Source organism: Talpa occidentalis, unplaced genomic scaffold, assembly GCF_014898055.3.
Source record: "Talpa occidentalis isolate TD23 unplaced genomic scaffold, MPIMG_talOcc4v2.1 talOcc4.7, whole genome shotgun sequence".
In the NCBI taxonomy this organism is placed as follows: domain Eukaryota; kingdom Metazoa; phylum Chordata; class Mammalia; order Eulipotyphla; family Talpidae; genus Talpa; species Talpa occidentalis.
In genome coordinates, this window is record NW_023605083.1 from 88,813,034 (window position 1) to 88,833,499 (window position 20,466).

Sequence of the window (20,466 nt, forward strand, 5' to 3'; positions counted from 1 at the left end):
GGGTGGGCGAGAGCAGGCTCGGGAGAGGGGTGTGGTGCCCCAAGCAGTGGCTGCTCAGCCGCGAAGTCGGCGGTTGCGGGAGAAGGGGAGGCACAGCCCTTCTGGGAACGCGCGGGGCCCAGCTCCTGGCCTGGGCGAGAGACCCCTCCAGGATGGGGAGCAAGGGGCGGACCTAACGGGAGAAAAGGAAGGAGAGGCTGGAGAGACAGGTCCGAGGCACCCAGAGGCCAGCGGAGACTTTCCGTCTTAGTCGCCCCCAAAGCGCTGACAGAGGCAGGTGCGGACGCAGCAGGGGACCCGCGCGCCCAAACTGGCAGAATGAATGACCGTTCATGGCCGGCTTGGCAGCCCCGGGCGTGCCCGGGACAAGGGCAGCGCTTGCAAAGCCATGAGGTGCCAAGACTCAGACCGCTCCTAGAGGGCGGGTTCCGCGCACTGCAGCCCGCAGGCGCCTCCCGCAGCCGCCGGGCGGCGGAGCTGGGGGCAGGCGCATCCCTTCAACCCCGCGGGGTGGCCCCGCCCCGCAGCCGCCGGGCGGCTCCACCGTGGGGGGCGGAGTTGCTCCCGCCCCTTCATCCCCCCCGGATTGCAGCCACTTCTTAAGCCCGCGAAGCGTCAGGTTGCCCCTCACTAGCCTCGCCCGCCGGTCTCCCTCCCGCGCGCGATGGCCTCGGCGCTGAGCTATGTTTCCAAGTTCAAGTCCTTCGTGATCTTGTTCATCACCCCTCTACTACTGCTGCCATTCATCATTCTGATCCCAGCCAAGGTCAGTTGCGTCTCGGGGCAGCCCCACGGACCCTCAGCGCCTGGTGCCCGGCAGGGAGCACCGAACCAGGGACCTCTGAGCTGTAGCCCACGGTTTTCCTGGTGGGGCGGGCTCAGGTCCCCTGGGGCGCGCACCCGGGAGTTCCCGGTGCCTGATGGGAGGTGCCCTGCAAAGAATTAAGAGAGACACGGCGACCCCGGGGCGCACCGACCTCGGGGTTCACATATCCTGGGAGCAAAACCCTCCTGGCAAGCACAGAAAGTTAGAAGTTAGCACAGATCCTGGCCATCCTTAGACTCAGCCCTCAGAATCTCCCCAGTGTGTTTAATCACATCTCTCCCAATCCCATCCCCAAATGCCACCTGCGCCTGCAGCGTGCCTGTCTTTCCCTGCCTCTCTCACCTGCCTCTTCCTTAAGGTAATGGGGACATCCGGACTACAGTTGTTTCTGAGGTCCCTTTTGTGTAGGGAAGTGCAGGAAAAGATCATCACCTGACTGGATCCTGAGTGCCATCTTTGTCACTCTCTCTCCCTTTTTTTTGAGCCTGTTTCTTTATCACATTTCGTTTCAGCTCTTCACGCCTGGAAGCCACAGCTGAGTCTAAATCCCACTGCCCACTGAAAGGCAGGTCAGGGTTGGCCTGCTTTCCCCCCTGCCTGCTGTGGCTGTGGCAGGAGGCGGGACAGGTTCCCAGAGCTCACGCCTTGGGTGGCATGACCCAGGGCTGCAGGGAAGTGGTGTCCCATGCCCTGGCCTCTCGGAGGGAGGGAGGGAGAGAATGGCCTTGGCCACAGGGTGGGGGCAGAGCCCCCATGCGCTGGCCCAAGGCTGAGCTGGGTTGTGCGAAGCCTATTTGGCAGAGACCCGAGCCCTTTGAAGCCTTTTGTGGCTTCTGGCTGCTCCTTCGTCATTCCCTCTTTCAGCCCTTTCACTCTCAGCCCAGACAGGAAACCTTCCCCCTCCCCGACCCCCCCCTCCCCTAGCCTCCAGGCAGGTTTGGGAAACAGAGGAACTCTTTAGGGGATGCTCTGGGGGGTAGACCTGGAGGAGGGGATTTGTGCTGGAAAATCAGGGAGTCAACCTACAAGATAACTAGAACTTCCACTATTCACTCACCCTTGTGACTTTAGCCAAGCCCATTTCTGTGCTCTCTGGGCCTCAGTGTTCTCATCTGTACAATGGGTCAGGGTGGTTTAAGGTTCTGACACGTTATGGCTTTGGGTGCCAAAAGGGATGGGGGAGGGAGAGGCTGGGTGGAGCCTTTGGGTGGCCTGAGCATAGATAGTGAATGTGCCAAGAACAGCAGATCCAACTGTTGTGGCTCTTAAGTAAAATGTGATCAGCCATATTCTCTCTATGGAAAGAGATTTGGGTTGTTATTGTGCGTGGGAGGGAGCCAAGCAGGAGGGCTGTGATTTTAATTCTGCAGGTCGGGAGTGATGTTCCCCTGGAATAATTATAGTAGCTTAGCTGACCTTCCTGCTCCAGGAAAGCATGACTGATACCCCCCGCGCCCACACACACACTCACATGCATGCAGCCGGGCCACGAGCTGGGACCTCCAACTTGGGTGTGTATGTGTGTCATTAATCTGCCTTAGAAGCAAGAATCAGCCCAGGGGGTGGGGGAGGCGATATGGTGAGTGAACATCATTCCAAAGTGCTTTCCCTCCCAGAGGGTCAGGTGACTGGGATCCTGGAACTCTGTCTTGTTTTTCTCTTTTCGTGCTTCTGTTTGGGTCCACCAGGAGCTCCCCGCCCTGCTCCCATGGCCACACTGCTAGTTGTGTAAGGAACCCAGGGGCATCCCGCCTGGGGTGAAGCCCTCCACAGACTTTGGCAGCCTGGGTGGCACTGTCCAAGCTGGCACCTCCCAAGGCAGCCGCCTTGTGCTGGAGTCTGATCCCTCTCCTCCCTCCTTCTTCTCCAGACATCCTTCTTTTATTGTCTTTGTACCTTGCTTTCTGCCATCACCTCCGCTCCACTTTTTCTACCTTTAAAAAAAGTAACATTTCAATAAAATAAATGATACACTTATGTATAGTTTATTTTGTTAAGATTGTTCTTAAAATGTTATTTTTGAGGTCTGCACAATCAAGTCTGTAAAGTCAAAATGAATATATCCTCAAATCCCATCACACACACATGCATTCGCTTACCTACATGCTTTCACTAAACAACATGTCTGAGGCACCCTTATTTGTTAGTAAGTACACATGGTTTTGTTCACCTGTGCGTTTGGCATGTTTAGTAAGCCCCACCAAGTTCTAGGCGCTGTGTTGGGTGTTGACTTTTAAAATCCCATCACATGCTTTCATCTCAACTTTAAGTGCTTTTCCAGTCACATTCTCAGGAGCAGTCAAGTGCTCTGAAGTTACCCATAGGGAACCAAGCTCCTCTGCGCAGGTAGAATCCATCTCCCGGTGCTCTGGCCCCTGCCCACACTTCTCTGTCATCACTGGGCTGTTCTGCTTTGCCACCAGCACGGTGGGAACATCTAGGTGAGGGAGGGTCAAGTTTGCTGCCTGGTGTTATTCTAGGATGGGTGTCTCCTGGGTCTCCTAATCATGGTTTGGGATGAGGGGGTAGTTGGTTAGCCTTGCCCCTCCTTTCGTTGGTTGGTTTAGTTGCTTAGGGAGCTGTGTGCGAAGCTTGTTTGCATGGCACCTACGGTTTCTAAGATTAGACAATAAAAAAATCACTTAGCACTTTCTGTGTCGTAGGTCAAGAATGGGTACTCTTAAATCATTGATTTGAAGAGGAGGATGTGAATCAAGTGGGGGGTGGGTGGGGCCAGGGACTGGGAGCAGGAGGAGTATTTTGTTAATGACATAGTTGAGAATTATTATCACACGAACATACGAAGGAGAATGATTTTTAGATGGTGCTACTGCTTTTAAATTCTCTACAATGCACCTATCTTCTTGCCTGCTCTAGGAAGGGCACCACGCCCCTCCCCGCTTGACACCAAGGCCCAGGGAAGCTAGTGACTGAAAAGGCCAAACAATGGCAGACAGTGGACACTGATTGGTTTGGGGCTCAAAGCCTGCTCTTCCAACCACACCATTGTCCTGCCTTACTCGCTACATCAATCAACATTGACACTACAATCCCCTGTTCCACCCAGTGGACATTTGGTAAAGACTGGACACATATTTTGTTGTCACAACTAGAAAGAGGGCTACAGGCATCTAGTGGGCGGGCGGTGGTGGGGAGGCAGGGATGCTGCTAAGTATCTTACAATGTCAGGATGCTTTTCCCCGCCACCCCTCCAGCAAATAATATTGATGTCTCCCCCACCCCCATATCAAAGTGTCAAGGTTGAGAAGTCCTCCTTTAGACAATAGGGAGTTGTCCTGGGGTGTGTGGGATGTGGAAGGAAGATTTATTTTTTATGATTGATAATACAATCTATAAAGACTTTCCAAGTCTTCTCATTGTTTCCTGGATCTAATCTGTGCTCTTTCGGTTGATGATAAGCGGAGTGTTCCCGTGTGTTGGTTTTTGCCGCAGCAGCGTTCCAAACCATCGCTTGTGCTTCGCTAGTCCTTTTCTCTGCTAAATATTTGCTGAGCGTCTCCTGAGTCTCTGGTGTTGGGAAGGAAGAAAATCTTCCTTTACCCTTTTACTACTGGAAAATAATTAAATTGACACAAGAGAGATTAGCAAGAGAAAAGACAAACTTTAATTATACATGCAAGATTCATCAAGGCCCATGCATAGAATAATGGAAGGTTCCAGTTAGGTCATATACTCTCTAGAAAGGGAGCAGTACATTTAGAAGGGAGTGATAGAACAAAGCACAGTGCAACTTACAGAAATAGAGGTTTTGCAGGGCTTATCTATATGCACTTGGAAAACAGACCTAGTAAGCCCTAGCCTGGGGGGCAGAGCTGTAAGGCCTACGCTCACCTCCTGAACCACCACAGGGAAGATTTATTTACTGTTTTAAGGGAGGTAGATAATTAGGCAAAACCCATTATTCTTAGACCTTCTGTCTCTTAATTTCTTTCAATTCAAAATTGTCAGCTTGCCTCTTATATACATCCTGGGACAGTCTGTCTTCGGCTCCAACACTGGCATGTGCTGGAAGCTTGAGGACTCAGAACCCACAAACACTGATTCTGTCCTCCAGTGTTCTATGTTCGGTGGTGGTGGGGGACAGTTAAGGGCACAAGCAGTGACAACCCAGTGTGCAGAGACAGAGGGCGTCCTGAGTCATGGGAAGACCTTTGGCTTTTGTCCTGAGGCTTATTATTATTATTATTATTATTATTATTATTATTATTATTATTTTAAATAAGGGAGTGACATCAAATTTGCAAAAGAGAGCGGGGAACAACAGTGTGATGCAAGGAGAAAGGTCAAGTTATGAAGTAATTGCCGGTGGAGGACATGCGGCCTGAGCACAGGCTGTGGCCATGGGGTGAAGGCAGGAGTCCGGAGGGGGCCTGAGCATCCAAGGGTAGAAGTGACAGGTGTTGGTGACTGGTTTAATTGGAGGCCCCAGAATGAGGGAGCAGGCAGAGTCTGTGTAGTTAATAATGATTGTAATAAAAATGCTGATGAAACATAAAACCACCTCTAGAGGTGGGTGTTACCCACTTTTTAATAGGTGACCAGATTGAGCGCCAGAGGGGTTTAAAGTACTTGACCCACGTGCTGCAAGAAGAAGGGGCCAGGACTGGAAGCAGTTGCCCTGGAGCCCAGGTCTGTGTCTTCCAAGTCCCAGTGGCTAAGTGGTTAAGGGACTGGAATGGCAGCTCACATAAAATTAACTGCAAATAGCAAAGCTTTGTAACTAGAGAAACCTTTGTAGCTAGAGAAATGCTAATGAAAGCACCAAGTACCATCTTTTCAATGGCAATTTAAAAACAATGCTGGGAATACTCCATGCAAGCAATGTTCTGAATGAGCTGTACAGGGGGCAGGAAATTAGGAACAGATATCAGGAGTTGCAGGCTGTGCTTTCAGGAGCTTCTCCTCTGAATGGATTCAAAACAGCACGCTTTGGGTGGCAGAGAAGAAACAACACTTATTCCACCACAGAAAGGCAAAAAAGTGAAACCATCTTGTCAAATTTATGGAGGATCAGTTAGAAAAAAAAGATCATAATGGAGGTTATGTAGCCACATGAAAACAAAAACAACAAAAAACCCCAATGAGAACATCTTGAGAAAAGGAAGTAGGATTGAACAAGACCCTGGAGAAAATTGCACTTATTTTGCAAAATGGACAAGAATTGCACTTGTGTTGCAAAATGGCTTTAATTCTTAGAACAGGTCATTAAAATGGTATATATTCTTTGTTTCCTCCTTTTCCTTCATTTTTCTCCTTTCTACCCCTTTTCCTCCCTCTTTTCTTCATTCCCCACCTTGTCACCTCCCAATCTCCCTTCCACATCCTCCTGCTCTTCGTGTTTCCCAGGGTGAGGTGCACCCAGAACCACGCAGCTGGGAGACAGGGGCAGGAGTCTCTGGATGAGGCCTGGGTCCATTTACTGTCCTGCACCTGGAAGGCTGTGCTGATGAGGGCGGGGAAGCAGGGGACACTGAGGAATTTCCTCTGAAGTGATGACCCTGTCTTGGCAATCCTTGCGCTCTGGGGTGGGAATCAGGGGCAGCAGCAGCACACTGGGCTCAGAGCTGTCTCTGCAGTTTGGCAGGTGTGCCTATGTCATCATCCTCATGGCCATTTACTGGTGCTCAGAAGTCATCCCTATGGCTGTCACCGCCCTCATCCCTGTCCTGCTTTTCCCACTCTTCAAGATTCTGGACTCCAAGGAGGTGAGCAGACCTGGGGATCCTGGTGGCTTCCTGTCTTTGCTATGGGCTCATTCTTCAACCCCCAACTTGAGCTACCTAGGCCCCAGGTGACCCTCTGGCAGGGGAACCTGACACTTGACCCCCCCATCCCCACTCCAAACTGTCCCCGAAGACAACATCCAGTCTCCCCACCTGCCTCTGGGGACCTGGTGGCTTGGGCCCAAGCAGTGTGTGGCCAGGGGCCTCCATGATGGGGCCTCCCTGCCATCCTCCAGGTGTGTACCCAATATATGAAGGACACCAACATGCTATTCCTGGGTGGTCTCATCGTGGCCGTGGCTGTGGAACGTTGGAGGCTGCACAAGAGGATCGCCCTGCGCACGCTCCTCTGGATAGGGCCCAAGCCTGCACAGTAATTGCACCTTCTCTCTCTTGCTACAGGGCCCCAGGGCTGGGGTGTGGGTGTGGCACAGTCCAGGGGAGGCCTGACCATGGGCTTACTTGGGCTTGACAGGCAGGTGGGCCCTGGGTGGGGCATGTGGCAATCTAAGCTAGGGAGACCTGATGCATGGGGAGTGGAGGTGGGGATGCAGTGAGCAACAGTGAGAAGGGTTGGCTAAGACTTTGGAGGGGCTGCGGGGAACAAGGTGAGTGACGGCCGGGTCAAACCATCCCTGTCAGGGCACCTGTGGGGAAAGCAGGATAAAGGTGGCTCAGCTGCTCAGCTCAGGGGGCAGCAGACAGACCTCCCTCCTAAGCTGGCACACCTCTTCCCCTTCACAGAAGCTCTGGCCTCCTCTTCCCCTATTCATTCTGCACCTCACCCTTCTCCAAGGTTTCCCTCAACAATTTCACCCTTCTCCAAGGTTTCCCTCAACAATTGCAGGCTATTTCCAACCAACCCATGGAGTTGACAGTCTGAAACAGCGGGTACACTGAGCACCCACAGTGCCCCAGGCACCAAGCCTAGAGCTTATTTGTTATGCACTGAACTCTCACAACTCGGAGTCGTATCACCGCTACCACCCACCTTCTAACACCAGGAGTTCGTGGCAGAGAGGGGTTCAGTGACTTGCTGCCGATCAGATGGGGACTGGACATAGCCCATCTGAGGCTTTGCTCCCACACTGGGAACTCAGAGTCACCCCTCAGTGATGGCGTGTCCCAGCCCGGCCCTGCAAAGGCAGTGCTTGTCACAGAAATCCCTCCTGAGACGTCCCTTGTCAGAGCACGTGCAGACCTGGCCTCAGTGCCGGACCCCTGAGCAGAGGGCTTCATGGCTTTCTGAGCTGATAACCTGCATGGACTCAATCCCTCCACTGATTGGTTTACAGGGTCATATCAAAATCCATTGTATTTTCTAGAAATGTGAGACCTCCGGGGGTTCAGAATTCTTGTTCTTAGGATCCTTTGAGTGGCCAGTTTTCTCCATCAGCGGCTAGGGTCTCTTCTGGAATGTCCTGGAGGGCTTCCTTTCCCCAGACCGGGCAGCTCACACCTGCTTCCCTGCTCCTTCCTGACACCCGGCTCCCCTGAGCTAGGCTTGTGGTATCCATGACACTGCCTGTCCTGGGGTGGACTGTCTGTTGGGGCTGCTCGGTGCCTTGACGCATTGTTTTTAAGTGTCACTTGTGCAAACTCTTGACTCTCCTCTTCCCAAACTGGATCCCAGGCTCTGTTCTTGTAACTCCATGAGGTCTATCTGTGTGGATACCAGCAAGGTAGTACAGCCCACATGTCCTCTCTTCAGGCAAATGAGTGGCCTTGAGAGCAGCCTGACGCAGGGGGCATGGCAGCTGAGAGCACTGTGTTCCAGTGTTCCAGCCCGCCCTGAGCCCTAATGTTCCTGGCCTGTGCATGGGAACCAGGGAGAATCAGACCCTTGCTGGGCTCATGGTCTAAGGAGACAGATAACAGGGAAACAGGTCCCTAGAATCCAGCCAGTGTTGAGTATTGGAGGGAAGGAGGATGGAGGAGGGAGTGGTCATCCACCTGGTGTGCGCAGGGAAGGAACATTGTCTGGGGAGGCTTTGAGGGACCACAAAGAGTTTCCTATGCAGGTGGCAGAGGGGGTACATGGGTGGAAATGGGGGTATAAGTGAAGAGAACACATTTTGTGATTACCGTTTGTTTGACCTGGTCCATGGCAGAGTGGAGGGGCCAGGTATGTACAGAGAACTGGTGGGCAGGGGGCCCCCACAAGGGAGGTTCTTCTCCCATGGCCCTGCCTAGCTTAACCCTACCCCACGGCTGAATCTGAGCAGCTCCTCTGCTCTTCTGAGAGGAGCTGGGGCTGGGGCAGGTGGAAATCTTCTAGATAGAAGTGGAATGTTGGCACTGCCTATACGCAAAGCTGCTCCCCCAGGTCAGACCAGAGCCAACTGTCTTTGGATGCTGGTGCTCCCCTGTTAGACGGGGAGCTCTCAGAACCATGGTGGGGTCTGAGAAAGGCCTTGTAGTAATCCTGGCAGCCAGCAGAGTAGAAGTGAAGAAGGGGCACGGGGGAGATATGAGGCGGGGCACTAAAACTGCAACCCCCTCCAGGATGACTCAGTCTTAAACTGGCCTCAGCAGCTTGGCCCTGGCCCCTGGTGCCCCTGCTGGGGGACCTAGCTCTAGTTCCTTTCTAAGGGCTGGGGGACTCTCTGGCTTTCCTCCCTGCCCTTCCTTTGCAGGCTGATGCTGGGCTTCATGGGGGTCACAGCCTTTCTCTCCATGTGGATCAGCAACACAGCCGCCACGGCCATGATGGTGCCCATTGTGGAGGCCATGCTACAGCAGGTGGATGCCACCAGAACAGCCACCAGCACGGCCGCCGAGGCTGGCCTGGGCGCCCTGGAGCTGGTGGACAAGGGCAAGGCCAGCGAGCTGCCAGGTGAGACCCTGGCCAGGAGGCCGCCTGGATCTGAGATGGCAGGCTTCCCCCCTTGCCAACAGCTTGGGTCACCTCCCAGCTTTCAGGAGTGCTCCTTTAAACAAGCACACAGGGAGGTTACTTAGAAAGTGCTATTTTCATCAATTTTAGGAATGTCATTATTGTATAAGTTAGATCAACTAGTAGCGCTTATAGCAAGGTCTCACTCTCAGGTCCTGCCAATCACAGAATTCAGTGTGTGTTCTTTTGATGATTACGCATTTGGGCATCTTTTGAGCAGGTCCTGGGTGCCACTCACCCCTTGCTACTCCTGCTCATCAGGGAGGGCGTCCCAACAGTTCCCGTCCCTATGCTCTCTGGCCCCACAGGAACTGGGGTCAGTCGTCTTACATTTGCTCCCCGCTAGGCATGGCCTCAGGAGCCAGAGAACGTCTGCTTAATTCTTTGCTCGATACCCCACCCCCAAGGGAGCTCCTCAGGCTGGTTGCCAGCCCTCTGTCAGGTCTGGGGGCCACAGAGATGGAGCAGACACACTCTTACTGTGTCTTACCCCACCATGGTTCTGAGAGCTCCCCGTCTAGCAGGGGAGCACCAGCATCCAGAGAGAGTTGGCCCTGGTCTGACCTGGTCTGACCCAGCCAGGTGGGGTCAGGAGGCCCCTCGCACCAGTCATCTGACTCGGGAAGCCATGGGGTGCCATAAACCAGAGAGGTTTCTGAGAAGAATCAGGAGGGGGATTTTGAGTTGGCTTTGGACACCCCAGGTGGATGGAATAGTCAGCAAGAGTGAGAAAGCAGAAAGAAGGGGTGTGCCTCCGAGGATGCTGGATATGCATACGCTTTTTCATTTATGTATTATTTATATTTCATTTAATTAAGTTTTTTTTACATCATTGTTCATTTTTATTATTTATTTATTTATTTATTTATTTTAGAGATTTGTTTATTATTTATACAAGCACCGGGGTACAGTCCAGAGGCGCAGGAGAGTGAGAATTCACTTGAGATAAAGCAGAGAGCAGAACAGGCAGAAGGACTGAAATACACTGCTGAGGGGAGCAGCGGGCAAGACAGGAGAGGCCTGCTGTGTGCCATGTAGGAATCTCCCCTGCTAGCTGGGAATCGAACTGGTGCTGCAGAGGCTGCGGACAGCTTCACAATGCTGTGCTCAACCTGTTGCAACACTGGGGAGGTCCCATTGTTCATTTTTAAGCAATATTTGCTTCCCTTCCCCTTGGGTGTAGTCCCTGGTGAATTTCCTTCACCAATGCACCCACCCAGGCACCATCACCTCAGTCCCTTGGGCTCCTCTCTCCCTCCCTCTGATCACTCTCCCTCTCTTCCGCTGCAGGATGTCTCTGATTTATAATTGTCTGTTTTGTTTTATTGTGTTTTGTATTGTTGCTATTTTTTTACACTGATGTCTTATATATACACAATGGAATACTATTCAGCAGTCAAAAAAGATAAACTCATGCCATCCACAGCAACATGGATGGAACTGGAAAGAATTATGCGCAGTGAAATAAGCCAGAAGGAAAAAGAAAGATGTTGGATGGTTTCACTTATAGCAGGAATATAGGGGAAACAAATAAGACCTCAGTGGATTTGCATAAGCTTTTTTTTTTAAAAGATTTATTTATTCATGCGTACAAGAACCGGGGTACAGGCCAGATGCGTGGGAGGGTGAGAGGATTCACCAGAGACAAAGTGGGGAACAGAACAGGCAGACTGACTGAGCACACTGCTTCAGTGGAGCAGCGGGCGAGACAGGAGAGGTCTGCCGCGCCATGTAGGATTCTTGCTGGCCGGCGGGGATCGAACCTGTGCTACAGAGGCTGTGGACAGCTTCACAGCTTCACAGAGCTGCACTCAACCGCCTGTGCTACCAGGGGAGGCCCAGGATTTGCAAAAGCTTTAAGGGACCCTAGGGACAGCCTAGAAGCCACGTGTGGGAAGCTAATGGGCCAGATCATAGCTTTGGACTGGAGGCTGAAAGTCCTCTGGAGGGAGCTGGGAGAGCAGGTGTGCCCTGAGCCGTAGGTCAGGAGCTGGAGCTGGGCAGTGGCCCCTGGATGGCTCAGCTCATGGCAGTGTGCCCCCCACAGGGAACCAAGTGATTTTTGAAGCCCCTGCAATAGGGCAGCAGGAGGACAGAGACAAGAAGAACGTGTACAAGGCCATGAACCTGTGCTTGTGCTACGCGGCCAGCATCGGCGGCACGGCCACCCTGACCGGGACGGGGCCCAACGTGGTGCTCCTGGGCCAGATGAATGAGTGAGTCTCTGGCTGCGCCCTCTGGGGACAATACTGGGGATCTGGGCTTCTGGCCTACACCCACTTCTCCCCCTTCCCTAGCTGGTTCCTGGAGCTGGGGGTCTGGCAGCAGTGGGAGGATATACCCCATCAGCCTCTGTGTCCCAGCACCCCGGCTCCCACTCAGGACGTCCGGGGCGGGAGCTGACGTTCCACAGAGCTAGTTACTTTTGCCCTGCGGCGGGTCCTGCCTTTCTTCCCTGGACACGGCATTCTCACTCAGACAGGCCTGCGAGCTAAAGGACATGAGCTAAACTCTGAGCTAAAGACCTGGGAAATGACAATGTAGTTCTAAATGCTGGGTCCTGGAAAACAGACACCCTTGAAGATGCCCCCTCAGAGCTGGTTCCCTGACTTTGGTTGTTAGCAGTGCTGGTCCTACTGTGTTGGAGACCTGCAGATGGCACCAGGGTCCGAGGCTAGGACATTCTTGCCTCAGCACTTCATCCACTATAGCCCCTCCAATTGCCCTTGAGGTGACGGGTGCCCGTGTGAAGCCCCAGGGGTCCTCTGGGACCCTCCCGCCCGGCCACATAAGGGACACAAGCCTTGAGGACCTCAGCTCTGTGCCTGGCCTTATGCCAAGGGGGACTGGGGTCACAGACGAGGGAAAACCTGGGCCCTGCCTGTGGAACAGTCGTGGTTGGCTAAGGGAAGCAGACTCCTAGAGAGTTCCAAGAGGGTCTTGGCAAATAAATGCATTAGTGAGGTAAGTTCAAACTCTGGTGGCCGAGAGGGAAGGAAGAAAAGCAAGATGGCATCCTGCAGCAAGCTCCCTGGACAGGGGTCGTGAGGGCAGCTGGGAAGGGGGAAGGAGAGGCCTGGCTTGGGAGATACCTTAAATCCAGCAAGCAGACAGTTATAGGTCCTGGGAGTGTTTTCTGTAATGACAGCCTTGCAGGTCTCCATGGTGTTCCAGGGAGAAAGAGCCTGGGAAAGGCAGGCTGTCTGGGCTGAGTGGGGAAATCTCTGTGTCTGCTCTGACACCTTGGGCTAATGGGGTGGGTGGGGGGCTCTGGAGTGGGACTGACCCTCCTCCAGCCACCAGGAATGCCATCTGATCCCACCCTTGGAAGCTTGTGAGGGCTGCCTCCTAAGAGGGTCCTTCCCTTGCTGAAACCCACAGGGTGAGGTTCTGAGGGCCCCCCTAAGGCTGTTAGCCTAGTTAGGTGTGTACTAAGGTGTATTTTTGCAGAGTGAGGGGCCATAACTCTCATGAGCTTCTCAGTGGGGTCTGGGCCCATGGGAGAGTCACTTGGTTACTCCTCAGGCTTGTTTTGTGCTTTGGCCAGGATATGGCCAAAGAGGGGGCCCCCACTTGATTGGGGTGATGCCTGGTGATGAGCTTGGGTGGCTGGACCTCAGGGTCCAGCAGCTGCTCAGCCTCCAGCCATGAGGCCCAGCCTGCTCTGCACAGTCTGGCACCAGGTAGAGATGTGAACTATTCTCCCTTCAGATTGTTTCCTGACAGCAAAGACATCGTGAACTTTGCCTCTTGGTTTGGCTTTGCCTTCCCCAACATGGTGATAATGCTGCTGGTTTCCTGGTTGTGGCTCCAGTGTGCTTTTATGGGATTCAGGTAAGTTTGAACTGCTGATGAACAAAGAGTCTCATCATGCCACACCCCTGCAGCAAAGCCCTCGGATTCATTGGACGAGTCCACAGAGCTGTTCATGTCTGGCCCTGATTATTCCTGCAGCCCCATCTGCTCATCTGCCTTCCCCTTCTGACCACCCCAGGCTGCTCCCTGGGCCTTCGCCCATGCTGTTCTCACTTTCTGGAAGGCCATTCCCTACCTTCTTACTTTCTGAATCCCTCAGGCTTCAAGACCAGCTCAAGTGCTGCCAGCTTAGTGACACCCAACCCCCCTCCCCCAACCCCCATGCCTTCTTAGAAGAATTCCTTGCTCCTTCCCCCTGGCTTCCCTGAGCAGGTCATGGTCCTGTCCTTGGTACCTGTGCTGCTGTCTCAGCACTTCCCTCCCACCCCTGACTCCTTTCTGGGGCCTGTGTTGAGTCCTCTCTGTCCTCTGCACCCTGTCCAGGGAGAAAGAGTGGGTTGCCATCGACATCAGTCAAGCAGTTAGAGAGGCTCTTGCTCCCTCCCTTGTGTAGATGGACAAAAGCGGACAAGCTTCCACTTGGCTGCATGTGTCCATTACGCCAGTCACAACTGACTGTCCCATGACGTCCAAATCAACCCCAACCCAGACCTTTACTGAATGCCTACAATGTACCCAGCGGCGTGCCAGTTTCCAGAAAGTTTACCTTCCTGTTCCCAGCATACGGGCAAGTGCACAAGAGTCAACTTTGACGGCAGCCAGACTTTGGACAGAAACCATGATGTGTGACTGCCAAAGGCCTAAAAAAGTTGTTATTTTAAAAGACACAGATTTATCTATGGTACAAAGGTAACCCTCTCATATTGAGATACAAGAGTCTTAGCTGTGAGCTGTGCTCAGTGTCTTAATTCACAGGGAACTTTGGGCAAATGAAAAACAGGGCCAAAGTGTCAGAGACCTCAGGACTAAGAGGCAAAAGTTCCCCCTAGCCCATGCGTAATGGGGAACATGGGGTGTTTTGGTAAGTTTTCTTTTGAATGAGAGACTGTTATTGAATACTGGCATTAAAAAATCTCTACACATAATCAAAACAGCCATAACAGTGACGTGTGAGCCATGGGCATCCCTGCATGTGCAGGCCCCACGTGGATGCAAAGGGCTCTCTGTGCCCACCACGCAGCTCGGTTTTGATGGCAGCTCTTTGCCCTGTTTTTCAGATCTGCTCCAGAACCAAAGTCCTCCTCACTGACTCATGTCCGTCTGACAGGCCTCAGGAGATCAGTCTGAACCTGTGGCAGGTGGCAGGCGGGCATCTGTTTCTCCCCACCAGGTTGTAGTGATAATAACAACCAGTGTTTATCGAGTGCTTATTAAGTGCCAGGCACCATTTTTAAGCACTCTACATACAGTATCTTAATTTATCTTCACACCCATCTGTCAGTAGTTTTATTCCCAATTTACAGATAAGGCAACTGAGGCAGGGAGAGGTTAAATGGCCTATGCAGGGTTGTATATTTTGGAAGACCTGGGACTGAGATTTAAACTCTGGCAGTTTTGCTCCAAAGCCTGTGCTCATTACCCTGCTCCCGGTCTCAGTAAGTTCAGGCCGTAACAAAAATAACAGCCGTAACAAAACTCTGCAGATTGTGCAGCTTAAACCACAGGCATTGATTTATCGCAGTTCTGGAGGCTGCAAGTCCAAGATCAAGGTGCCAGCAGACTTGGTTCCTGGCGAGGACTCGCTTCCTGGTTTGCAGAAGGCTCACTGTGTCCTCACATGGAGGGGAGAGCCAGCGAGTTCTCGTGCCTTTCTGCTCTTGTATGGGCACTAATTCTCTCCTGAGGACCCCATCCTCATGACTGCATGTGTCCATTACGCCAGTCACAACTGACTGTCCCATGACGTCCAAATCAACCCCAACCCAGACCTTTACTGAATGCCTACAATGTACCCAGCGGCGTACCTAACTAATGTATGCCTAACTAAACCTGACTACCTAACTAAACCTAACTACCTCCAAAGTCCTCACTTCTGAATAGTATCACATCGGGGGTTAAATCTTCAATGTAGAAATTTGGGGGTTATACAATAAAGTCCATAATGTCCCTCTTGGGGAGGCCTGGGTGGCTGCCCTTGACTGTCTCAAGGCCTAGATACAGCCAGGGGTCAGGAGCACCGGTTGCAGCCTCCCCTCAGCCTGGGGGTTGGAGGCTGTCTTTAGCCCTGGGACCTCCCGAGTCCCCTGACAGAGCAAATAGAGGGGAGCTGGCCAAGCCCCAAGACTACCCACATGGGCACTGCCAGACTCCAGGGGTGGCCCTAGCCAAGAACCTGATGTGCCGTCCACCCAGCCCAGCATGGCTCCCACTGGGTCATTTTGGCCAGCTAGGATCCTAGGGATTTCCAGAGTCTGCCTGTGTTTGGGGTGCAGACTGTCACTTGTCCCACCCCTTCCTTGCAGACTGCTGTGGCTTAGGGACCCTTGCCAAGCACATGGGACTATGGCAGGTGGGGTGGGGTGGCCCGCAGGTAGCCTTGCTTCAGATACTGCTTTACAACTCGGCTTCAACAACAGGAATAGCAGAGGCTGTCCTCAGCCCAGGCCACATCCTGCCACATGCCAGCACCAGATGATTCTGGACTACCTCACTTGAGGCAAGGGAACACCTGTCTCAGCTGCAGGACGCCCCTCTACCATCACACCTGGCCCTCATGTGAATCCTCCTCTGAATGGTCATGGAGACCAACGTGAGGCACTCCCTCTAGCTTAATCTGGAAAACCTGTATCTTCCCGTGTCTAAGGGTGACTTCTTAGACCGTATTCAACCAACAGGGCCACAGATGCCCTCATGACCACCCAGGACTGATTGGATGTTACTGCTGCGTATGCCCAATTTTTCTAACCAGGTTAGCCCCTTGAATTAGGGATTAGGGTTCTTGTAGACCCCCGCCACGGCAGGGGCACTTGGGAGCAGTCCCAGTGCTTCTCCTTGGCTCTGCGGCATGGCCAGCCAGCTCTGCAGCATCGTTTGAGGGCTGCTCTGTGCAGAGCCCACCCCACCTGGCGCTCTGTATGCCCACCCCACCTGGTGCTCCAGCAGGCGGGCTAGATCCATTTGCCTCATCTCGTGCCAGCCTAGTGGTCACTAGATGGGATTAACCCAGACATGAGATAAACTGCTTTGTGTAAGAAGGTCCTGAAGACTTGGCATCAGCAAGGCTTGGGGTGGTGTGGGGGGTGTTAGCATCAGATGACTGCATTGATGATACAGCCCCCAAGGTTGCAACCCCTGTGGTGGGACAGTACCAGCTGGGCAGATAAGACCAACATTGCCCCTTTTTCTGGAAGTCTGGAGCCTCAGGCCCAGTCCCATGGTCCCCGAAATGACAGGGTGCAGCAGACTGGTACTTGTTAGAAACAGACTTTGCCATGCCAGAGGGGCAAGGGCAGAAAGACCCATCCCCCTACACTCACACCTTCAGAGTCACTTGCACACTGATCTGGAGGCTCTCCAACAGCTGACCATCTGAATGCACAGCCTCGCCCGCTTGTCCAGCAGAGATTCTGGCTTCCATTTTCTCTCCTGGCCTGAGCACCTCCAAGCTGCATCCTCGTGTCCCCATGCTGCAGGCCGTGTCCTGTCACCAGCATGGCCTCACCCTCTCAGAGCCTGTCATGTCAGGCACTAGCTGCAGGAGTCAGCACCTGTCCTGCAGCCTCTTCCTTCCTGAGAAGTCTGTCTCAGGGCCAGAAAGGTCTCCCACAAAGGAGGTCTTCCTAGCACAATCTTCTTGGCCTTGTCCACTGCCTTCAGACGTGGCCGCAGCGTAGGCACACCACCTGCAGAGAATCCCTCGGGACTTCCATCCCATGCACAGTGCCCCTATTTAGCCCCTCTCCGCAGCTGAGTGCTCGCTACCTCTCCCAGAATGTCTCCTTCCTGTCCACTCTAGCCAACACCTATCTAGGAGCAGTCCTGTGGGGAGCCGGGGGTGATCTGTGTCTGCCAATGTCTTCCTTCCATAGCCTCATGGCCTCATCTCTTGCTAGCTCTAGAGTCTCCCAGATCCCTAAGCCCTTCAGCTCCTCAGAACACAAACACCTACCAGCTTCTGCCATGGTGGGGGAGGAAGACTTGAGGAGAATGTTAGGGAGCCCTAGTCTCACCTGGAGCCAGTTCCACAACTTCTCACAGTCCCCCGATCCAGTTGATGGGGACAGCCATGCTCCAGACCAGTTGCTACCTGCCAGGTCCCCTTTGCCAGGGGTGGCCTCAGTTTTGTTATTTATTTCTGCCCCCTATGCTCCTAGGTACACCCTCCCCACTTTCAGGCTTCCATTCCATGGGGGCTGAGGATGACAACCTGCTCTGTGTTCTTCTTTTTTTTTTTTTTAATTTATACAAGCACTGGGTACAGTCAGAAGCACGGGAGGGTGAGAGAATTCACCAGAGCCAGAGTGGGGAACAGAACAGGCAGACTGACGAAGTACACTGCTGAGGGGAGCAGTGGGTGCGGCAGGAGAGGTCTGTGCGCCATGTGGGACCCTCGCTGGTGGCCGGGGATTGAATTGGCGCTGCAGAGGTTGCCAGCAACTTCGCAGCCCGGTGATTAACTGCTGTGCCACGAGGGGAGGCCCTGCCCTGTGTTCTTTTTGCTTCCTTTAGTTTTAAGAAGACTTGGGGCTGTGGGCTGGAGAGGAAGGCCAATGAGCAGGCTGCCTACGAGCTGCTGCAGGAGGAGTACAGGAAGCTGGGGCCCTTGTCCTTTGCTGAGTTAAACGTCCTGCTCTGCTTCCTCCTGCTGGTGAGCCTGTGGTTCTCCCGGGACCCCGGCTTCATGCCCGGCTGGCTGTCGCTCCTCAGTGCCGAGGACGAGAAGACCAGGTAAGTGGCAGGAAACGCACCCTTATTCAGCGCTTGTTGGTTTCACGGTCATTGTTTTTCTTGCCAATCTTCATGACAAGCCCGTAGGGGTGTTCCTTGGCCCCTCCTGCCCCAATAGGCCACAGAAAAGAAGTGGTTGGGCAGGGTGGCGGGGCTGTAATAGACTTGTTGGGTGGGCTAGAAATGGGGCACCCAGAGCTCTGGGTTCCAAATCTGCTCTGCCATCTTCCTTTCTTGTTTTTCTTCAGACCTGGGTGAATCTCTCTAAAGACACACATCTAGGAGTCCAGAAGCTTCTTTAGACAGAGACTGGACACACGGGGTATATTGTTATGTGGCCAGAATGGGAGAAAAGTAGGGAGACTAGATCTTATAAGACCAGAATAGGGAGCCAGGTGCCCATTAGTGTTTATTCCACTTGGAAGGTCTTTGTGGGTCAGACTCCAAAGTTCTTGTGGACAGCTGGTGAACCCAGAATTTGAGGTCACCAGATTTACCCATAGAGCAGTGCAGGCAGAGAGCAGTGAGCTGTTCAGGGTGCAGAGCCAGGTCACGAATGAGGGTGTCTTGGTTCCCAGGCAGGATTCAGTCTGCCCACCACCCTGACTGACCTTGGGCTTTGGGGCTCCTGTTCTTATACTCAGTCAAGTCTGTCTCTTCGTGTAGGAGCACCCACAGCCAGGAACACTCACAGCCAGGACTGCCGAGTCAGATTGGCTCAGTGGCAGCCACGGCAGCGTGCTGGGCTGAACTCCCATGTGCTCCTCCCTACCTAGGTACATCTCTGACGCCACCGTAGCCATCTTTGTGGCCATCTTGCTCTTCATCGTGCCTTCCGAGAAGCCCAAGTTCAACTTCTGCAGTCAGACTGAGGAAGGTAAGACCCATGCTGGCCCCTTCCTACTGTTGGGGTCCTGGCAGCTGTGGATGTCTGTGAAATTCCCTGGGCCCAGGAGAGAGAAAACCCCACTCTTGAAAAGAGGACCAGCTGGATTATAGACAGCTGGGGAGAGGGCATTTGTCAAACCTTCCCTGGGTGAGCTAAAGCTCTTTTTCTTCTCAAATACTTGAAATCCGATTTCTATTCCAACAGGAGTAGAAAGGTGTTCCAGATTTCCCAGAGTGACTTCAGTTTTTTTTTCCCTCTTTCTCCCCATCTTTGTATGCATACATATTACTTAGCTGACATCAACACAGACACAATTTTAATCCTGTGTCTTTATTTCTGCTTTTGCTGGGGTTATACTACAAACATTTTTCGCTCTTGTCTCAGACTTCACATTTATTCCCTGTTAACTGCATGCTACTGCATCTGAGGGGCAGTGAGAATTCTCCTGTTATGGAACATTCTGTTTCAAATTTTTGACTATTATAAATTACCATTTTCCTGTCTGTAGCTTTGTCTTTCAGAGTGTTTCTTCTTTACAATAAGTTTCCAGGAATCAAGTTGCTGGGGGCAAAAGAATATAGATGTCTTAATGACTCTTACACCTTCCTCCCCACTGCTTTTCACAAGACTGTACCCCATACCGTGCTGCTGGGCGTGTACAATAGCTGCACCATATCCTCACCCGCCAGGGGTGGGGTCATTATTGTGAAGAGTAGCTGATTTCAGACCATTGTCCTCATAGGCTTCTATTGATATCTCTTGTTAATTAATGCTGCTGGGGGGGGGTGGTGGTGTTGTTCCATTGTTCTTCTCAGAAAGGAAAACTCCATTTTATCCCCCGCCACTGCTGAACTGGAAGGTGGTCCAGGAGAAAGTGCCCTGGGGTATCGTGCTGCTCCTGGGGGGCGGATTTGCTGTGGCTAAAGGATGCGAGGTAACTTCAGCTGTGGCGGCCTAGGGCCGCCTTTTGCACCAACGAGGTGCTAAAGAACTGCTGTGTCCCCTGTGCCCCTGGCTGCACCTGGATGCTTTCCTGTCTCCCCCACATCACTGCATGCTCTTGAGGATAGGGACCCTCTTGTCATCTAGGAGCCCTGTGCTGTGGCCTGTGCCTGGAGTAGAGAAGGTGACTTCTCTCTCTGTGACGGCAGAAGTGAGTGAATAAGTGACCCTGGTTAGCCAAGAGGAGCAGAGGTGCTGGGAGGTCTCCTTTGGCATTTGGTAATGTTGATCTCTCCTTGCTTGATTTATTCTAGGGAAATCTTTGTCTTAAGTCTTATAAATATTCTCACTATTAGTTTTGGTTCTTCTACCTACTGAACATTTTACTAATATGGTTGCCATTATGAAGGAAAACACCCCCAAAATGTCATTTTCTTGCCCCCACCCTTTTCTTCCTAAGGAAGAA

The 20,466-nt window shown here is 52.7% G+C and overlaps 1 protein-coding gene across 2 annotated transcripts in view; it reads left to right on the forward strand.

Annotated features, from left to right (window-relative positions):
• The first annotated feature begins 253 nt into the window (after positions 1 to 253).
• SLC13A5 (solute carrier family 13 member 5) overlaps positions 254 to 20,466 on the forward strand; it is a 30,871-nt gene continuing 10,658 nt past the window's right edge. Inside the window, exons 1-9 of one of the 2 annotated variants that reach the window (XM_037493884.1) lie at positions 254 to 277; positions 6,424 to 6,552; positions 6,807 to 6,943; positions 9,207 to 9,406; positions 11,514 to 11,682; positions 13,178 to 13,300; positions 17,951 to 18,169; positions 18,946 to 19,046; positions 19,874 to 19,992. In XM_037493884.1, coding sequence (XP_037349781.1) covers positions 6,454 to 6,552; positions 6,807 to 6,943; positions 9,207 to 9,406; positions 11,514 to 11,682; positions 13,178 to 13,300; positions 17,951 to 18,169; positions 18,946 to 19,046; positions 19,874 to 19,992 — 1,167 coding nt within the window. In that variant the 5' untranslated portion in view covers positions 254 to 277; positions 6,424 to 6,453. Of the gene's footprint in view, positions 278 to 597; positions 767 to 6,423; positions 6,553 to 6,806; positions 6,944 to 9,206; positions 9,407 to 11,513; positions 11,683 to 13,177; positions 13,301 to 17,950; positions 18,170 to 18,945; positions 19,047 to 19,873; positions 19,993 to 20,466 lie in introns of those variants that run through there. The other variant, XM_037493883.2, reaches the window with a different exon arrangement.